The 19,618-nt window shown below is 34.4% G+C and overlaps 1 protein-coding gene and 2 pseudogenes across 3 annotated transcripts; all 3 read right to left on the reverse strand.

Annotated features, from left to right (window-relative positions):
- Positions 1-2,096: 2,096 nt before the first annotated feature.
- LOC144545188 (putative membrane metalloprotease ARASP2, chloroplastic pseudogene) lies at positions 2,097-4,781 on the reverse strand (annotated as a pseudogene). Its single transcript, XR_013508420.1, has 3 exons — positions 4,695-4,781; positions 3,412-3,786; positions 2,097-2,406 (listed from the first exon to the last, which is right to left on the reverse strand). The product of XR_013508420.1 is annotated as a putative membrane metalloprotease ARASP2, chloroplastic pseudogene (transcript).
- Positions 4,782-5,016: 235 nt separating this feature from the next.
- LOC144545159 (phytosulfokine receptor 2 pseudogene) lies at positions 5,017-8,382 on the reverse strand (annotated as a pseudogene). The gene has a single exon (XR_013508407.1). The product of XR_013508407.1 is annotated as a phytosulfokine receptor 2 pseudogene (transcript).
- A 6,260-nt stretch (positions 8,383-14,642) lies between these two features.
- On the reverse strand, positions 14,643-18,208 carry LOC144545321 (cleavage and polyadenylation specificity factor subunit 3-I-like). The gene is made up of 5 exons (XM_078293912.1): positions 18,005-18,208; positions 17,207-17,304; positions 17,064-17,109; positions 16,768-16,917; positions 14,643-16,563 (listed from the first exon to the last, which is right to left on the reverse strand). Exons 1-5 carry the CDS (start codon positions 18,155-18,157, stop codon positions 14,920-14,922), a joined length of 2,091 nt encoding a protein of 696 aa, XP_078150038.1. The 5' UTR covers positions 18,158-18,208; the 3' UTR covers positions 14,643-14,919.
- Between the last annotated feature and the right edge of the window lie 1,410 nt (positions 18,209-19,618).

Below are 19,618 nucleotides of genomic sequence, written 5' to 3' on the forward strand. Positions count from 1 at the left end.
ATGTTAATCTTTCTGAACAGTAGCTCCTGTTGCAAGATTAAATTTCCTCCTTAGCACAACGCCTTAATCCAGAGGACCCCCTTCCTTAAGATTTTGGACTCCAAATTGCTTCCTTAAGACCAAAAAGTGTATATTTATTTTACAACTATGCCCTCACTAGTTGACCTCCTTAAGGTCATTTGTATTTTTAATTCATTTTCTGTCATCTTCTTTGTCTAGAGTGGGAACGCATCCCTAGGCGCGGGAAAGAAAAATCTTGATTTCTCCGGCGTAAATTGATAGCTCTCCGACGAATAATTTCTAAATCCGACACCGCACAGCTATTCTTCTCGACGTGCTCTCTCCATTGACACCCATCTTGTTAAATCTGCAAAATAAGGGTAAAATAGGAATCAATATTAAGTTAATGTTAAATATGATGTATTGGGTAAATACGTGAATTTTTATAATTTTAAAGGATAAATATGTAATTATCAATTTTGGAGGGAAAAATACGTAATATTGAAAATTTTGAGGGGATATATGAAATTCTCCCTAATAAAAATAGCTGGTTTAGAAAAAAATTCAATTACAGAAATGTAATTCTAGCACGAGTACATTTCTAGCACGAGCCTTGTAAGCATAAAAAAAAAATTACATTTAGTTCTTTTTCCATTTTATAATAAATTTGTGTCTTTAATTTATAAATGCATTATACTATGGCAAACAATGAATCAACTACTGTTATCAATAATGTTATATAACAATCTAGGATGAGGGTATATTGATCTTTGTCTCTTATTACATAATAAAATAGACTTTTTCTATACATAATTCTTCTTTTATCTTAATCTTTTCCTTGCCGAACATGAACTCCTTAACGCTCCTTAAGCTCTTAATTCTTCACCCCTTAATCCATGTTGCCGAACGGGACCGATCACTCTTTATGTTTCAAAAAAACACCCAGACACTCTTTCAGGAAAAGGAAAGACACTTTGAATTGGAATAAAAAATATATTCCAAAGTTCGGATCCGAATTTTTTTAATCCATCTATATCATAAAAAAAAAACCCAGCACTCTTATTGTTTTCCTTTATTATTTATAATAATGTCTATAATAAAAAATTGTCTTTTTCACACCATCTACAATCACACACTTTGCAAAAACATTATAACATCACTCTGATGAAATCTAGGTTTAGTGTGTTTCTAGCTAGTGTATTAATGGTCGGGTGGGTATGGGTACCCCAGGTATACCCGGGCACGGGTACGGGTACGGGTATGACGGGTACTAGGGTATACGGGTACGGGTATGTCGGGTATTTTTTTCAAAAACCATACCCTACCCGTCCTATACCCGTACCCGTGTACCCTTGACGGGTAGGGCGGTCCAGGTACGGGTATTTTTTTTTTTTTTTTTGCTGTTTTTTTCTGGTTTTTTTGTTTTCATTTTTTTTTCCGTTTTTTTCCTGTTATTTTTTTTTTACTTTAAAACAATAAAATATAAATATAAATATAAATAACAAAACAGAAATTAAAACAGAAATTACAAAACAGAAATTAAAAACATAATTTTAAAAACAGAAATAAAAACAGAATTTTAAAAACAGAATTTTAAAAACAAAAATTAAAAAACAGAAATTAAAACACAGAAATAAAAAAATAGAAATTAAAAAACAGAAATAAAAACAGAATTTTAAAAACAGAAATTAAAAAACAGAAATTAAAAAACAGAAATAAAAACAGAATTTTAAAAACAGAAATTAAAAAACAGAAATTAAAAAACAGAAATAAAAACAGAATTTTAAAAACAGAAATTAAAAAACAGAATTTTAAAAACAGAAATTAAATTGAATTTGGGGGGAAATTTGAATTTGGGGTTTGAATTATTGGGTCAGGTATAAGGGTACGGGTACGGGTAAGGGTAGACGGGTACCCGGGTAGGGTAAAGTCGGGTACGGGTAAGGTCGGTTACGGGTATGGTCGGGTAGGGTATGGTCGGGTATTTGTCCAAAAAAACCGGTCCGGTCCGTTTTTTGCCCGTACCCGCGTACCCGAGTACCCGACCGAGCCCGGGTACCCCGGGTGGCGGGCACGGGCGGGTAGGATAGGGTATACCCTTAACGGGTATAATTAATACTCTAGTTTCTAGCAATAAGAAACAACCACAACATTACTACCAACAACACAACTGACGAGGTGATGCTGTGTTCAACTTCTCTCGGAATCCTTCTGCCTCCTCTTGCCGCTTCAACTAAAAGCAAAGCGAGGGTCCCACCGTCCAGAGCAGGCAAAGGAAGGAGATTGATTGCAGCCAAGTTCAGATTGATTATTGCTGCAAATTGCAATAAAAACTTCAACACTTGATTTTGCTACCTCAGCACCAACAGCTATAATTGCTACTGGTCCTCAAACCTTCTCAGCTGACTGAAAAAAAAAATGATTAAATAACAGAGTTAAAAAGAAAAGAACTAACTTAATGTTCTTCTTTGTTCAAAATAGATACAATAAAACCAGCAAGTTCATTATTAATAAGTTAAAACCAAACAATATATTGGTTTAGATGTTGGGTTAGAGAAAATAGTTCATCCTTGTTACAAGTAATTAAAGAGTGACTCTATGGTACTATGTATAGTGCAGATTGGTCCATACTATGGATCAATATCTTTGCCTTCAAAGTTCAAATAGTCGATCTGAACCGTTCAACATTATCTTCGCATGAAAATTTACTAACAAACTAAATTTTACATTTTCAAAAAATATTTACTATTGATCCATAGTACGGAGCAATATGCGCTATGCATAGTACCATAGCCTCACTCGCAAATTAGATACCATATTTAACAATCCAATATTTCTCACATGTGAGTGTAGATATTACTGTATTATTGGTTTAATGGAAACATTTATTCAATTAAATGTACAAAAATTTGTTCTTCATCTCCAATGAAAACAATATATAATAACCCATTACATAAATAAAACCAAAAAATATATTTGTTTAGATGTTGGGTCAGTGAAAATAGTTCATCCTAATTATCAAGAAGTTATTCAGTTTTATTTAATAAACTAAAGTTGGTCTTGTTTGTTGTCTATAATTTCTTCAAAAAAATAAAAAAAATTACTTCTTCAAAAAAAGTTTGTTGTCTATAAATGTCAGGTGCAATTGAATATATAACAGATAAGGGGTCTGGATCCCCTAAAGTAACCCAATTTTTGAGTTTAGATCCGGACCGTCCGATTCAAACCCGGGCCAATCCGGTCCGAGGTGGAGCGCACGGGGCCCCTTTTTCTGACGGCCCAATCCAAATTTGACAATCCGGATCTAAACTAAAAAAATGGGTTACTTTAGGGGATCCGAACTAACAGTTAAGGGGGTCATTTCCAAATACAACATTTAAATAAAAACTGTTGATAAACTTAAAAAGTTACCTGAGAAAAGTTCAAATAGGTCTGTTTAAGCCCTTCAAAAACTGATGCTGTCAGCAAAACATACTCTTTGGTGGCAAAAGATGTTGCCTCGGCCAGATTAGTTGCTTTCAGCCTTGTAAAACAAAAATTAGGCAATAATTGTACCCCAATCCGGCCCATACCATCCCGGCTCAAATCAGGGGTGATTTCAAGCGGGTCTGACAACCTGCTTCGTTTGACTTTTACATTGATGGATTTTTCAGTGTTGGACTTAATTACATTGACCAGGTCAGAGACGGAAGGAGAAGAAAGTACAATGTCACCAGCAAGGAGGCCTGAGCGGGCCCCAGCTGAACCTGGTCTGACATCTGGCACCAGTACACCTGGCAGAGGTTCCTATATCATAAGATATATTCATTATATTGTTTAAAAGAACTATAATGAACTGGGAATAACAATGTATTTAATAAAACCAAATCAGGATGTAACAAAGCAAGTATCGAAGTCTCAGGAATTAGTCATGTATCAGTTAGATCATTACTGGTACATTACATTTAGTTGCTTGCAACTGGTAATGAAACTTAAACCAAGTTGTTGAAACCCTAATTAGTTTCACTTGTTACTTTGTTTAAAAAGAAGATTATACAAATGGGGGTCTGTTTATATTTAAACAGATATTAGAAATAGCATAGCTATTATTACTTAAGAACCTTGTTTAACTAGTACTGTTGACCAAACCACTAAATCTATTGCTCATTAACCATTCAGGCTTCCGTCCCAGGACATTATGTACCAGTCTAGTGGTACAAGTAAGGATTTTAGACTTGATATATCCAGGTAGTAAACTATTTAATTTCTCTATTTCACTAAAAGGATCAGGTACGATAACAATCTAGTAGCCCCTTGGTTGTTTAAATCCTAGGTTTGTGAAACTGGTACTGAGCTTGAACCAAATTCAAGTGGTACAGGTGGGAGATTACTCAGTAAAGCAGGGTGGTACAGAGAAGTACCAGTACCAGTACCAGTCAGGTGGTACATGGAGAGTTGAGGTAAAGCAGGTCTATTTTCATCAAATTTATTTTCAAATTCAAGTGGTACCTAGAAGAGAACCCATCTCAAATTTCAATTTGACCAAAATAGACCTAATTTTGGAATTTATTTTTACTTCTAAATCACAAAGTAGCACTTATTAGGTATTCAAATTTCATCAAAGGGTACTGATATAGAGCAGCATGTATTAACCAAATTTCATCAAAGTGGACTAATTAGGTAAATTTAATGAACCAGTAAGAGAGATGTTATACCTGAACCGGGAGACCAGTGTTGAGAGATTGTTTGGAGATCAAAATGCTTGAATTTTTTTTATTTTTTTTAATTCTTGGCAGAGACTGTCAAGGTTAAATGCTTAAAATTTATAGCTTAGCAGAAGGAGAGGGGCTTTGCCTTTTTGGGATGCTCTTTTGTTCCTTCTTTTATTTTGTTTTGGGTTAATTTGGGCCTGGTTTTTTGGGCCTTATCTTAAAATTAAGCAATATCACAACTAAACAATATCCACCATACAATCTCAATTATATCAGAAAAAAAAAAAATATATATATATATATATATTTACAAAACAGACCATAATTTGTCAAATCCCAAAACTGCATTTTTCAACTATTCATTATTCATTACCACTAATACAGCACCTAAATGAATTAACAAAACTACTCATCTACTCCAACTGCATCAAGCCAAGTAACAACCTGCTCGATACCGGGTCTCGATCTCGGGTCCGAGTTTATACACCTACATGCAATTTCAAGTACACTCATAAGTTCTTTCTCATACAACTTTCCCCAAATCAAACTATCAAAAACCACCTCTTCATTTTTCTCCTTTCTCATTTGACAAACCCATGATACCAAATCCCTACTTCCTTTTGCCCGGCAAATATCAACGGGTCGACGACCCGTTAACAGCTCCAGTAACACAACCCCAAAACTAAACACGTCACCTTTTAAGGTTGCCATTAATGCTTGACTATACTCAGGTGGTATATATCCCAAAGTACCAACCAAATCGGTTGTCACATGAGTTGCATACGGGTTCATAAACCTAGACAACCCAAAATCCGCTAAATGTGCCTCAAACTTTTCGTCTAATAAAATGTTACTTGATTTAACATCACGGTGCACTATAGTCGGATCACAAGATTTATGCAAATAGGATAACCCTCTAGCTGAACCCTGTGCAATTTTGAGTCTAAGTGGCCATTTGAGGTGGGACCCACCGTCAGGTTTCTCATGCAACCAATAGTCAAGGCTGCCATTCTCCATGTAAGAATAGATTAGCAACCGATCCGATCCATATTTGCAATACCCTTTGAGAGTAACTAAATTCGGGTGCTGAGCCCGGGAAAGGGTCTCAACTTCTGCACGGAACTCTCTTTCCATCTGACCGCAATCGCCTGAAAGTCGTTTTACAGCAACTTTAGACCCGTCATGCAAATAAGCCTTGTAAACCAACCCGAAACCACCGCAACCAATGATGTTTGCTTGGTCAAAATTGCTGGTGGATTTTAAAAGATCATGTATGGTAATGTCTTTTGTGTCAGAGTTTTGGAAGAAGATAACGGGTTTTGAATCCGGGTCGGGTAAATCAACAGACCCAGTATCTGTTTCATGCAAGTTCAGCTGATTGCTTTCATCTTTTCTTGACAAGTGTAAAAGAACAAATGTTAAAAGAAGTACAATACCAACAGCTAAGCTGATTGTTACTCCAAGTATGCTTCCCTTTAAATTATTACGCTTCCCGCTTTGTTGTAAGATTCCCGGATCAGTTGTACCCAGTTGCATGTGAGTGGAGTTGCAGTTACCAAAAGATGAGTTACATAAACCCGGGTTTCCTTCATAACTTGAGTTAGAAAAACTGAAAAACTGACCATCAGTCGGCACTTTTCCCTCTAAGTGATTATGTGCCACACTAAACTTTGACAAAAATGTAAGCTTGCTTAGTGAAGCGGGTATGGACCCGTTAAGCTGATTAAAAGAAAGATCCAAAACCTCCAAGTTCTCCATGTCTGCTAGGGAGTTGGGTATGTGCCCGGTTAAACCATTATGACTCAAATCTAAAACATGAAGCAATTTCAAATTTCCAAATTCAGGCCATATCGACCCGTTAAGCCCGTTATTGTTTAAATACAGAGAAGGCGGGAAGCTTGACAATTGGTTGTATTGCAACCCGTTAGTGCTTCGGTTTCTTTTCACATACAAGGGCAATCCGAAATAGGTCATGTTAGAAGAGGTATGGCCGGAAACAAGGCTTTTCAATTGGGTCAATTTTTTCGGTATTTCACCCGAAAGAGAATTGTTTGAGATATCCAAATAGGTTAAATAATCCAACTCGCTGATCCATCCCGGTATCACACCGGTTAACCGATTCCAAGACAAATCCAACACCTCCAGCTTCTTACATTGGGCTAACGAATCGGGTATCTGACCCGTTAAGCCACAGTTACCTAGTGCCAGTATCTCCAAATTCTCAAACCCAGCAAAACCAGAACCCGGTATCACTTCCCCATGGAAATTTTTGGTTAATATAAGAGTGGTCAGATTCTTACAGTTTTGCAGTGAAACAAGTGCACCAGTTATGTTATGGATGCTATTATTCGATAGAGAGAGGAGAAAGAGAGAAGACAGGTTTGCATATCCATCGGGTACCTGACCCGTAAACCCGTTTTTCGCCAAGCTTAGTGTTTTCAGCTGCATGCAGGTAGACAGGCTTTCTGGTAATGGCCCGGTAAATCGATTCGTAGCAAGGTCAAGAGATTGTAAGAACAGCATGCCCGTAAAATCAATTTCAACCCGACCCGATAATGAGTTGTTACGCAAGTCAAGTTCTTTGATTTGCACCAAGTTAGAAAACGAGGAAGGTAACGGACCCGACAAATAATTCGAATGCATGATCAAATGTTCAACCTTTGTGAGATTTTGGAAAACATCGGGGACCATACCAGAAAACCGGTTTACCGAGATATCTAACAGTTTAAGACTAGTAATTAGACCCAATTTGGTACTGATATAACCTGATAAATCATTACTAAAGAGAGATAATCTCTCAAGAGAAATGAGATCGAAGAGTGAGTCGGGAATTTCACCTGAAAGTGAATTTGAACCGAGATACAGTTCCTGAATTGTTGCATTGCAAAGCACCGGTCCTCCATCTGGTAATGCACCCGTTAACCCGTTAAAAGATAAATCCAAAACCCGAATTGCCGGTGCACCGAGACAAAGATCAGGTCCCACTTGACCAGAGAGAGAATTGTTACTCACATTTAAATACACCAAATTTGGGAGATTTAAAAGGCTAATAACCGACCCGTTAAACAAATTTGAACTTAAATTTGCTGAGACTAGGGTTTGAATTTCAGACAGAAATTCTATAGTACCAGAGAGGGAATTGAAACTGAGATCAAGGAATTGGAGAAATTGAATGTTAGAGAGAGAATGTGAAACAGGTCCAGAAAGGTTGTGGCTAGAGAGAGAAAGAGAAGTGACATGGAGGTATCCAGTGATGGTATCAACTGGAGAGCACAGTACACCATCCCACTGGCAACAGAGAGTTGGGTCTCTCCATGAAGAGAGACTTGAATTAGAGGTGAGACTGAGGGAGAAATTTTGTAGAGAGAGAAGGTCAGTGGGGTGGCAAGGTGTTGCATAAGTTCTTTGTATGTAGAGAAGAGAGAGAAAGAATGTACATTGTATGAGAAACTGGAGAAGAGAGAGCATTTTGTAGAGAGAGAAAGCTTAGTAATAGTAAGCAAGGAGGAGACTCATTTTTAGAAAGAAAGGAGCTTTGAGAGAGAAAGCAAGAGAAAGAGAGAACCCTAAAAACCCAACAGATATAAAAAGTGGTGTGTAATGGTGGTCAAAAAAGGGTTGAAGGAGAAACCTTTTATCAATTGTTAGAGAGAGAGAGAGAGATTGAAGGAGAAGCAAAGGTGTCCTCTGAGCCCAGAACAGGGAAGCGGCCTCTATGCTGCCAATTTTTGGGTAATGATATTAACAGAGTAGTTTTCACTCCATAAAGCGCAAAAACCGTATGCAGTGCTGTTTTGATTATATAGTATGCGAGTTGTATTGAGGTAAAACTACTCTGTTAAATTATTTAACCCACTTTTCTCTCATGTAACTTTCTAAACCTTACCCTTTATTATTAATTATTTATTTTCTCTTCATTATTTTTTTATTTTTATTTTTTACTTTTTGGGGAGTGAGAAAGGGTTTGAAAAGGGAGTGTAAAATACACACTCCAAAGGAGGCTTGGAATGTGTGTATGGAGATATATATAAATAAATAAATACAGTATACAGAAGAAATGTTGAATTTTTGCTTCTCTCCAAGTGACTGTAATTAATGAATGGTTGGAGGAGCAGCTAGAAAGGTGACAGCAATGCCAAAGAACAAATGTACCCAATTAATTAGCAAAATATGTATATATATATAGAGGGTCCGGCTAATTTGCTGCCGGCAGCATTTTAGCCGGAGATGCTGCCACCATTTTTTTTATTTTTTGATGTCCAAACAACAAATCCAAACTGTTAGATGTTTAATCTATATTATAATCTACTTGGAGACCAAATTTTACATTTTTTGGAATTTTTTTACTATTTATTAAGCTAGTTTGAAAACCACTGATTTCAATGTTGCAGAAATTTACTGAAAACAGCGGTTTTCAAACTAGCTTAATAAATAGTAAAAAAATTCCAAAAAATGTAAAATTTGGTCTCCAAGTAGATTATAATATAGATTAAACATTTAACGGTTTGGATTTATTGTTTGGACATCAGAAAATAAAAAAAATGGTGGCAGCACCTCCGGCTAAAATGCTGCCGACATCAAATTAGCCGGACCCTATATATATATATATACACATAACTTGAGGCAACCATACATAGGGGTGTTCAAATATTTTAATTTGTTTGGTTTTTAACCGAACATGAAAATTTCGATTTATGTTGATCGTTCGGTTAAATTATTGAATTATTTTAGTTTAAATAGAATAGTTCAATTTAGATTTATTAGAACCGATTAAATCGAACTGATCAATTTATAATGGTTCGACTTTGAAAATGTATCGGTTCAATTTTAATATGTGTTTTTTTGGCATAGAACTTTAGTTGTTGTGTATAAAAATATATATTTTTCAACTTTTCATTAATAATAATACCAATGGTGGTTCTCTTTTGTATTTTATCAATTTTGAATTGATATTAAGGATCATAGGCCTTACTTCGGTTTAGTTCTTAATTAGTTGATAAATTTGTTTAATTTGATTCAGTTATATTTTTGAAAACCAAAAAAAATTAATTTCACTATTTTAATTCAGTTTCAACTAAACCAACCGTTTGAACACCTCTAGCCATATCTTTGCAAATCATCTTTACATTGGTTGATGTAATAAGTTTAAAAATCTTCTTTAAAAAAATGAAATATTCTGGTCAACAATGCTGATTACAATATCTAGAGACTAGAGGAAATTTATTACTTTATTCTCTAATTTCATGGCTATCCTGCAATTGAGGTAAAAAATAACAACCTGCAATCAATGAGCTAAAAGTTATAATTATTGAACAAGAATATTGTAATATTTTGCATTTAGCTAATTTAAAATTGAAATCTTTTAATTACTTTATATAAAATAGGGTTTATTTTATATAGGTATTTTTTGTGTTTATTTCTGAGTATGTTGTTTTATATGTAAATAAGTTATAAAATTTTACTTTTGAAAATTGATAAGTTTAATTTTTATATTTGTTAAAAAAAAATTGTCCTTCCACTGGTCAAAAGGTGATATACAGCACCAATAAATTTCATAAATGTTTGCTTCAAAATTAAGTAGAACTAAATGTTGACAGTAAAATAATAAATGCAGTTGGTATAAGTTACAAAAAAGGTTCAAAAAGTTAGTTAGAGACTTGGTGTTCTTTTCAAAAACTAGGGTTTACTTGTTTTTCTGAGCTAGGAATTTTCTATGCTAAGCTGGGTCTAGATTCTAGATAAGTGTGAACTGTGGAGTGACACTTTGTTAAGAGTTTTCTAAAAAAAAAAAAATTATAATAATAATAATAATAATATACATATAGGAGTGTCTACGGGTACGACACGGGTCAGATGGAAACATTTTTATGTCTGTATTTGTCATGATAACAAAAAATAAATTTTTACTCTTACTCATACCTAATAAGTTAATGAATTTTTTTTTACTCTTGCTATCTATTTTAATATAGTACGGATCGGACAAACCGATAAAAGGTATCATTTACATCTCAATTTGTAATTTTGATAAAAATTTAGTGTGAAGTGACAGTTTGATAAAAGTTTCCTCTAAAAAAAATGTTAAGAGTGGCAACTGTGAGTGCACTAAAATTAGTAATGCCAAGTTTGACTAGCAGAACTATATGTGTGCAACTTGTAGAGCTTTAGTTTCTTTTCACAGGTTTCTCGTGTCCCACTTAATTTGAAGTGGCGCTGTTAACAGTCCCCAGAGGATCATTGAATTTTACATATTTACTTTTGAGTGAGTCTATGGTACTATGCATATTACAGGTTGTTACCGTGCTACGGCTTTATATTCGAGTTTTCAAATCCTAACGGTTGATCCGAACCGTTCATCTTGTTCTCCATATTAATGTGTTTGGAGACCAAATTTTATATTTTTTGAATTTTTTTTACTATTTTTATAGATATTTAGAAAATCACTTGATCTGAAAATTCTGGACCATCCAAAAACAGTGATTTTCAATAAATCTAAAAAAATAGTAAAAAATTTTCAAAAAATGTAAAATTTGGTCTCCAAACACATATTAATATGGAGAACAAGATGAATGGTTCGGATCGACCGTTAGAATTTGAAAACTCGAATATAGAGCCGTAGCACGGTTCCAAATCGTAATATGCATAGCACCATAGACTCACTCTTTACTTTTTATTATAAATAATATTAAATCTTGTCAACTATGGTATTGTTGTTCATACTACAATAATTTTTATGTTAAAATTACTGTTGTTTTTATGACAATAATTTTGACAGTGTTTAACTGTGGTTAATAAAAAAAAATTTGATTTTATGAATATTTAATTGTTTACTTGTCATTATAATATGTTGACCTCATTATGTTATTCTTCACTCAAGATAATTTAACTAATTATATGTAACAATGAATGTGTATTGTTTTACTTAATAGTTAATACAATTTGAATCAAACATAAAACTTTCAGTACTTATCAATCAGTCCTAATTGAATTGAGGTAAAACATTACTGATGTTGATGATGCAATACTGATTTTTTTTCTTATGTGTAGCATTTTTTAAAATAAATATAAATATGTAGCTAGTACGGAATTGAGGAAATCTATATCCTTAGCGCAAATACAACATGCTCTTGTAGTTTTTATCACATAAAAAAAATGCAAACACATGATGCATTTCGAATTTAGATCCAGTGCAATTAATACCTTATTGAGTACAATTATATCAGCCAGGTAAGTGTACTAAAATCTCAATCAGGTAATTGTACTAAATAAACATTGAATTTCAATCACTCAGCTAGGAATTAATAGGAGCTAATTGTACTCAATTAGGTACTTGGGAGGATATAGACTCACACATTTCTCCTTGGCATCATCCTTGTGTACAAAGTGGAAAGGAGAAACAGTTCCTGGACAATTTAAAATGAAAATTTTCTTGTACTGACAGCACTGACTAGTGTTTTCTGAATTCTGATGATTGCAATAAATGATGGTTGGAGTTTGTTCGGATTTTTGGGGTTGCTTTGCATTTACTGCACGGATTATAATCAATGCACAAATCTTAATAAAATCCAAGAGCATGGAAGAATTGCGCCGGATATTGTTCATAAATAATCTTTTTTAGAACAAATTGCATTTTTTTATTCATTAAATTTACACATAAATAACATTATATATAATAAGTACATGATATGAGAATTTTTATTCATTATAGTTACCCCTAATTTTATTCAAATTTTTAATGGAAGTATTAAAAAAATAGACCAAATGGAGTCAAAAATACATAAGCGACATCATATAAATTAAATATTTTTTTTTAAGTTTTATTAGGATATATATTTTATTAAACCTTAATTGATGGAAGTATTATATTAAAAATAGACCAAACCGGGCCAAAACGAACCGGAAACAAGATTCCAGCGTTGAGAACTGGAGCGGATCCAGCGCTGCTGCCGTACATTACGCTTTACCCTCTCAAGTGACGCATTTCACTGGAAACATCCACTTCAGCATACATTGTATAAAATTATCGGTAGAGGATTTGTCCAGTGAAGATAAAACTGGAGATTATGATGGAAAAAGGATGAGGAGTGTAACAGCGGTCGCCTTTATTTGTGCAGTTTGGTTTGACAGAGAAAGTGATGAAAGAAAGCATGAAAGTAAGTATGAAAGGAAGAAAGGTCAACTACTTTGCGTGCTCTTTTCATCATTTCCATGTGAACGGTGAACCCCATTTTTTACTCCACTTCTTCTCACTTCCCACTCAATTATTATCTTTTGACAAAATATAAAAGAGTAAGCCTTGAATGCTATGGATAGCACAAGGTCATATCTGCTACGGTATCAAAATACCATCGTATAAATTTTAAATTTTGATTTAAGTAGCTTAGTAAATTAGTTATATAATGAACTTATAGAATACCAATTTTTATTATTTTTGAAAAAAATTTACTATTATTTTATAATTTATGAAAGATGACAAAAAATGACTTAAAATATTTAATCGAAGTTTGAAGTTTATTTGATAAGTTTTTGAAGCCGTAGCACGGATGGCCTTATACTATCCATAGCACCCAAGTCTTACTCAAAGATAAATATCAGCACAAGTAAAATGGTTAATATTTGTATCAGTGTTGTAAATAACTGTATGTGTTTGTTTAACCCGAATTTTTTTTGTTATCACCTAATTAATTTCTAATTAAACAAATACCACTCTAATCAACTTATTTCCAGAGTTATCATCCACGCTTCCTCAGTCCACGCATCAAATTAGGCTGGTGCGCACTCTGGAGAAGAGTTCCATTTGGTGCACCAAATTAGTAGACTTTATATTGTCTTATTGTAGAATTTATTTGTTGTGATCATATTTATTCTATTTTTTAGTTAAAACTAGTTAATTTTTAGTTTTCCGGTCTTTGAAGAAAATAAAATTCAACATCCAAAACAAAATTCATAACTACAAAACAAAACAGAATAAAAAGATTAAAAAAAGGATTGGTGCCAACTATGAGGAATGACACATTTGGTACCCTTTTTCAGTTAGAGCACCAAATGATATCATTCTCCAGGGTGCGCACTATCCTAATTTGATGTACGGACTGGAGAAGCGTGGGTGGTAACTCTAAAAATAAGTTTATTATGTTGATATTTGTTTAGAATCCGGCTAGTATGACATCGGTATCACATGACACTAATTTCAAAATTGATTGAATAAACTTCAAATGACTAATCCAAACTGTTCAAACCAATTTACTTTATGACTGATACGTTTACATACAAATTTTTTATATTTTCGAGTTATTTTAGTATTAAGTCAAGCGGTAAAAAATATTGAAAAATGAATGCTTAAAATAACTTCAAAACTCACACATTTGACCGCTTGACTTGATATCAAATAAATTCAAATTTTTTAATTTTTTACATATAAACTCACAACTAATGAACTAGATCGGTTTGAATGGTTTGGATTCACCGTTTAAAGTCGATTGATAAGTTTTGGAGTTTGTGTTATATAGACTGAAATGACACTGATGTTATCCAGACTCATTTGTTTAATTAGGAATTAACTAGGTGGTAACAAAAATTTTTTTTTGAAAATTGGAGAAAGGGAGAAATCAGTACTTGTTGGAGAAAGATGGGACCGGAGCTCTTTGGTTAGGGGTTTGTAGTGGATCGGGTCGGATCAATGTCTTTTTGAAACCGCATCATGTCTGCCCGATCCGATCCGATCCATGTTATGAGCCCAAAATTTAATCCTGGTCCAGAAATAAGTTTTAATGGATTTCAGTTCCTCAAAATAAAGGCCATGGGGATTGATTTAAAATCAATTTTTCGTGAAGATACGAGCAGGATTTTACTTTATGCAAAATTTTGTACACAATAAAGTGATCATGTGTACAAACGCAGTGCATTCAAATCATCGTAGAAAAGAAAATACAACAGAGAGAAAGGGTAACGAAAATTGTAAACAGTTGATAATATTGATAAAAACATCTCTACATTACATCTCCAGATGGAAAAGAAAAAACGCTCCAGCTACGAGTCAATTGACCTTCATTCATTTATTTATTTTTTACTTATACATGATTTCCTATATTTGATTTTCTATATAATATAGAGTAAAATGTTATAGATACGGTAAAATTTTGACCCCTATTCGCAGCATAAAAAATTTATATGACTGACTCCCATAACTTGTAAAGGGAGTGCAATCAAAGGAGCCAAATCACTTCTCAAGTTAACGTTGCGGGTTTGGAAGGGGCCTGACGGCACCTTGCACCCGGCTAAATGCTGTTGTAATTCTCTCCCTCAGTCCTTGATTCTCACACTCTACCTCACCATTTTTTACATCCAATCGTGCAACATCAGCATCAACAGTTATTACCAGTCTTCCATCGTCCCCGTATTTGACGCCTTGAAAAAGCGATACCATCAGGGAATACACCACTTTCTCAGCCATTCTCTCCATCTCTAGTTCATGTGTTTTTTCCTCAATTGGTGTCATCTTCGCCTTCGACCCCTCTCTCTCTATATTCAAAATCACTGCAACAATTGAGTCTGATACCATATCGCTGATTGGATCCGATGACCATTGCATCATCACATAAGTGTCTGATTCATGCCGTATGGTTACTTTCTCATGCACAATTAAGGTTGGCACCTCAGCCTCTTCCACTGGAAGGCTTTCCACACTCTCATAAATCTGTTTCAACCTATATTTTATTACCTCAAATGCACCGGAATAAGGTACAGTGATTCGTTGTGTTATATTTGCAGTACATAACTGAGAGAAAACACGTAAATCATCTGGTGCCATGATCTGGTATGTAAATTCCTTTTTAACAAGCAACCCACTAACTGTTTCTCCTGTCTCGGGTACCTTCTCAGCCAACCTACCAATAGTTTTTGCCATTTTTTCAGAAGTGAAGTATATCGAAACTGACTCACAATTCTTTGGTGTATAAAGCTTTGTGTTTGTATCAGAAAATTGACTCACAAGCTTCTGCCTCAACCTCCCCATTTCATTCGCCTCACCATGCACCAAAACAATATGAGGTGGCATCAGCTCCTTCAAAAACCCACTTGTCTGTGCGTAATCTGCATGTGCAGAGAAAGAAATATAATGCACCTGCATGTTCAAAGGCGCAACAAGGCCATTCATGAGCGTCACCTCCTTTGGCTCGTTTGTTATGGTCTTTGCTAAGGTTCCCTGAACAGCATACCCAGGTATGACACATGCATTTTTCTTCTCAGAGCACCATTTATCAAACAGCTGTCTCGACAAACCACTCTGCAACCCATTAGGACTTGCCATGACAACAGAGGGCCCCACATCATCAAAGTTCTCAATACTCTTCAGCGGAGAGATGTGCTTGAAGTCAAAAGGATTCGAGTTTGCAAACTGGGTCCTTATCCTGTCATTCATTGCATTAATATATGTCTGGTACACTGCCATGCACCTCTTTGCCAATGGCGATGCATAATAAATCGGTATGTTATGAAGCTCCGGGTGGTTTTCCCAGTACTCATCCAAAATGAGCAATAATTCTTGCGCTCGGCCGAGGGCAAAAGCGGGAATTAAGACGCGACCGCCCTGGGAGATGGTGGAGTGAATGACGTCAGTAAAGCGCTTTTCACGGATAAGGCGGGGCTGGTGGAGCTGCACGCCATAGGTGGACTCAATGATGCAGATGTCGGGGGTGAACTCGGGGAGCTCAGCAGCACACAGGTGGCGATCCTCCTCACGGGAATAATCGCCAGTGTAGAGCACACGGACACCGGCAATGTCAACCATAAACATCGCTGCACCTAGCACATGGCCTGCCGTGTAGCACCAGAAGCGGATGCCATTTACCTCAAGAGTCTGGTGGAAGTCTATCACCTATGTGCCGGAAACCACCAAATTAAAGAAATTCCAAGTTCTTGTCTTATAAAGGCAATTTTTTACCATACAGCTGCTGGAAGACATTTTTTTTCCAATAAATAAAATATTAATTACAGGATGAATTAAAAGAAATCAGTAGAACAAGACAAATTTAAAATAAAAAAGAAGCCAACAAAATGTATGTTTATGTAACTTAATTACCTCAATTCTATCCATGGAACGAATAATGTCATTCTCATCATACAGCATATCTTCAACAGATACTTTGCTCACTTTGATATAATCTGACAAGAGGAGCCTGTAAATAGCCTTTGTTGAATGGGTCATGAAAACGCGGCCTCTGAAGTTAGTCTGTAAGTCAATTAGAAGTTTGGAACAAAAGTAAGCAAGCTCCTAAGGAGACAAGACTGAAGCTAAAAAAAAAAATAGTATCCATAAAGTTAGCATAATTGCTCACAAATGTACCAGTAAAATCACATAGAAACAACAAATCATACCTTCTCTAGAAAGTACGGCAGCGAGGCAGCATGATCAAGATGAAAGCTACAAGCAAGCAATTAACCATCTCAAGTGAATACCTAAAAAATACAATAGTAATAAAGCAAGGAAAAAAGGAGTGAGGAAGAGTAAAAATAGATACTGAGTAATGAGAAGCACATCAATGGTTGAAGGATCTATCTCATCAAAGTAAGGTAATGCTGCAACTCCTGAGTAAGCTGGGTGTATTCCACAGTCAAACTGCCAACAACAAAGAATAAAATTATACAAGTCATTCCACTCTTACGTTGCAATTGGTTTCAATTAGCTTTCTTTTTCCAATTGATTCATTACTGTGCTTTTCATAGTTCAGATTATTTAAGCTGAGTAATAGAGTTAGTTACGTTTGATAGTTAGTATTATGTTGTAATTAGTGAAGTTGTTAATAGGATGTTAGAAATATTGTTAGCATTGTTGTAAAAAACATCTGTTTAGACCGATTAATCGTCCGATTAGTTGTTGGCGGTAATCAAACCGTCACAGATTTTTCTGACTAATTGGCCGATTATTTCCGATTATGGCCAATTATTCCTGATTATTCTCGATTAATCGCTTGGCGGTACTCTATCTGTCCGATAACCACATACCATTATTTACAACACTGATTGTTAGAGTTGTTAAGAGATTGTTAGTGGCAGAATTGTAATTACATAAGATCTATATAGAGCAGCAGTTGTAATCAATGAATTTAAAGGAAATACAGTTCCATTTCATATCTATCTCTTTTCTATCATCCTTTATGAGGCTCCATTGACAATTATAAAGCTAAACTTACTCCCCAACCCCCCACCACCACCACCATCAGCACACACACACACACACACACACACACAAATAGGCAAAACCAAATGAAAAGAAAGAAAGTAACTTTCTTTTAAAGTGTAACTAAGTATGAGATTACCATGACGGTTTTGCCCTTGAAGGACATGTGTACGCAGGAGCGGCCGACCTCATTTCCAGCGCCTAAAGGAGTTAAAAGAAGCTCATCGCCTTCTCTCGGAGAAGGATTAGGATTCGGTATCATACTCTGACCCCCACTCATAACCCACGCCATTCTCGCCTACTGATTTAGCTTCACTGTACAGCTCCAGTGTTTCTTCTATTTTAGGGGTTTCCAGAGGTGTTCTTATCGCGAAAATAAAATTTACAAAATAACCTTCTCTCCAAAAAAGTTAAACAAAATATCTTCTTTTCAATTTTTTTTTTTTTTTTTATCAAAATGATCCTATGAAAGAGGGCTGCAAACGAATAAAAACGAATTGAAATTAACTCATCGGTTTCAAACTAATTTTAAACTGAACTGGTTTGATTCGAATCTGGAATTTTGAACTAAAAGAAAGAGTTCGAGTTTGATTTAGAACCAATTCAAACTAGTTTCGAATTGAACTGGTTAGAAATTAAAGTAGAGTTTACAATTGAAAAAAAGAGTTTCGAATTGAACTTAACTCAGTTCGAATTTGAATTCAAATTAATTTCAAACCGAATTGATTTAATTCATTTCAGAACAAACTAATTTCGAACCGCATTAATTATGAACTTTTTTCGAATCGAATTCAAATTAAATCACGAACTACGAACTTTTAGTGTAGCTCTATATAAGGCCCACCAATATAAAAGTTTTTTTTAAGTTTTTGTTCCCCTCATTTTACTCACATTTTTTTAGAAAAAAATAATTTGTTAAAAAAAGTTATCATCTATAATTTTTGTTTTTAAAACTTGACGGCTTCAATAGAAAATAAATCTGCTATGAGTTTAAAGAGATTGCAGGACTTCATATCCATCCATTTGTCTGTCAAGAGATTCGTGCATAAAAAATAAGTGTTGTTGAGATTTGTGCATTCTAAAAGTGAAAGGTTAGATTTGGAATTACAGAGTCCTGCAATCTCTTTAGAATCACAGCAGATTTATTTTCGCTTCAATAATCTATAAATTGAAGGTATTACCACTTTTTTTTTTTTAAAAACACTTGACTGTGGCATTCTATATTTGAAAGTTCAATTTAATTCGTGTATGGATTATAACTTACGGCTTAATATTTAATTTAATTTTTGTATGAATATATCAACTTCAATTTAGTTATTGTATTGCTCAATTTAAATTGTTCATATATCTGCTAAAATTATTTGCTTAATATTCACTATGTATCTTTTAAAATTATTTTATATGTATCTTGTTACATGTTCAATTTATATGAGTTTTTAAACATATATTTTTATTACCGGTATTTAGAAAGTTTGATATAAACAATAGAAGGTTATTCCTTCTATGAGAGTAGTTTACATTTATGATTTATATTTTTTTGTACTTATTTTTGTTTTGTCTATATACTAATTTAGTAATGTTTTTGAATTTTATATATGTGAAAAACAATTGAAAACGCGACATCGATACTTACAATATTTGCTCTATCTATACAATTTATATTCTTTTTTTATTATATTTAATTTTTGTAATAAAGTTAGTTCATAAAACATCAACATTTCATTGAACATGCACAACTAGTACACTATACCGC

This window comes from Carex rostrata, chromosome 27 (genome assembly GCF_964058835.1).
Source record: "Carex rostrata chromosome 27, lpCarRost1.2, whole genome shotgun sequence".
Classification (NCBI taxonomy): Eukaryota; Viridiplantae; Streptophyta; class Magnoliopsida; order Poales; family Cyperaceae; genus Carex; species Carex rostrata.

What these genes read in the sequence shown, in the direction of transcription:
- LOC144545321 (XM_078293912.1), bottom strand. Translation starts at nt 18,157, where the DNA reads ATGGCGTGGGTTATGAGTGGGGGTCAGAGTATGATACCGAATCCTAAT. An exon ending in TCAAGGGCAAAACCGTCATG is followed by an intron (nt 17,305 to 18,004) that starts GTAATCTCATAC and finishes TGTTGTTGGCAG; the next exon opens with TTTGACTGTGGAATACACCC. An exon ending in TGCCGTACTTTCTAGAGAAG is followed by an intron (nt 16,918 to 17,063) that starts GTATGATTTGTT and finishes ATTGACTTACAG; the next exon opens with ACTAACTTCAGAGGCCGCGT.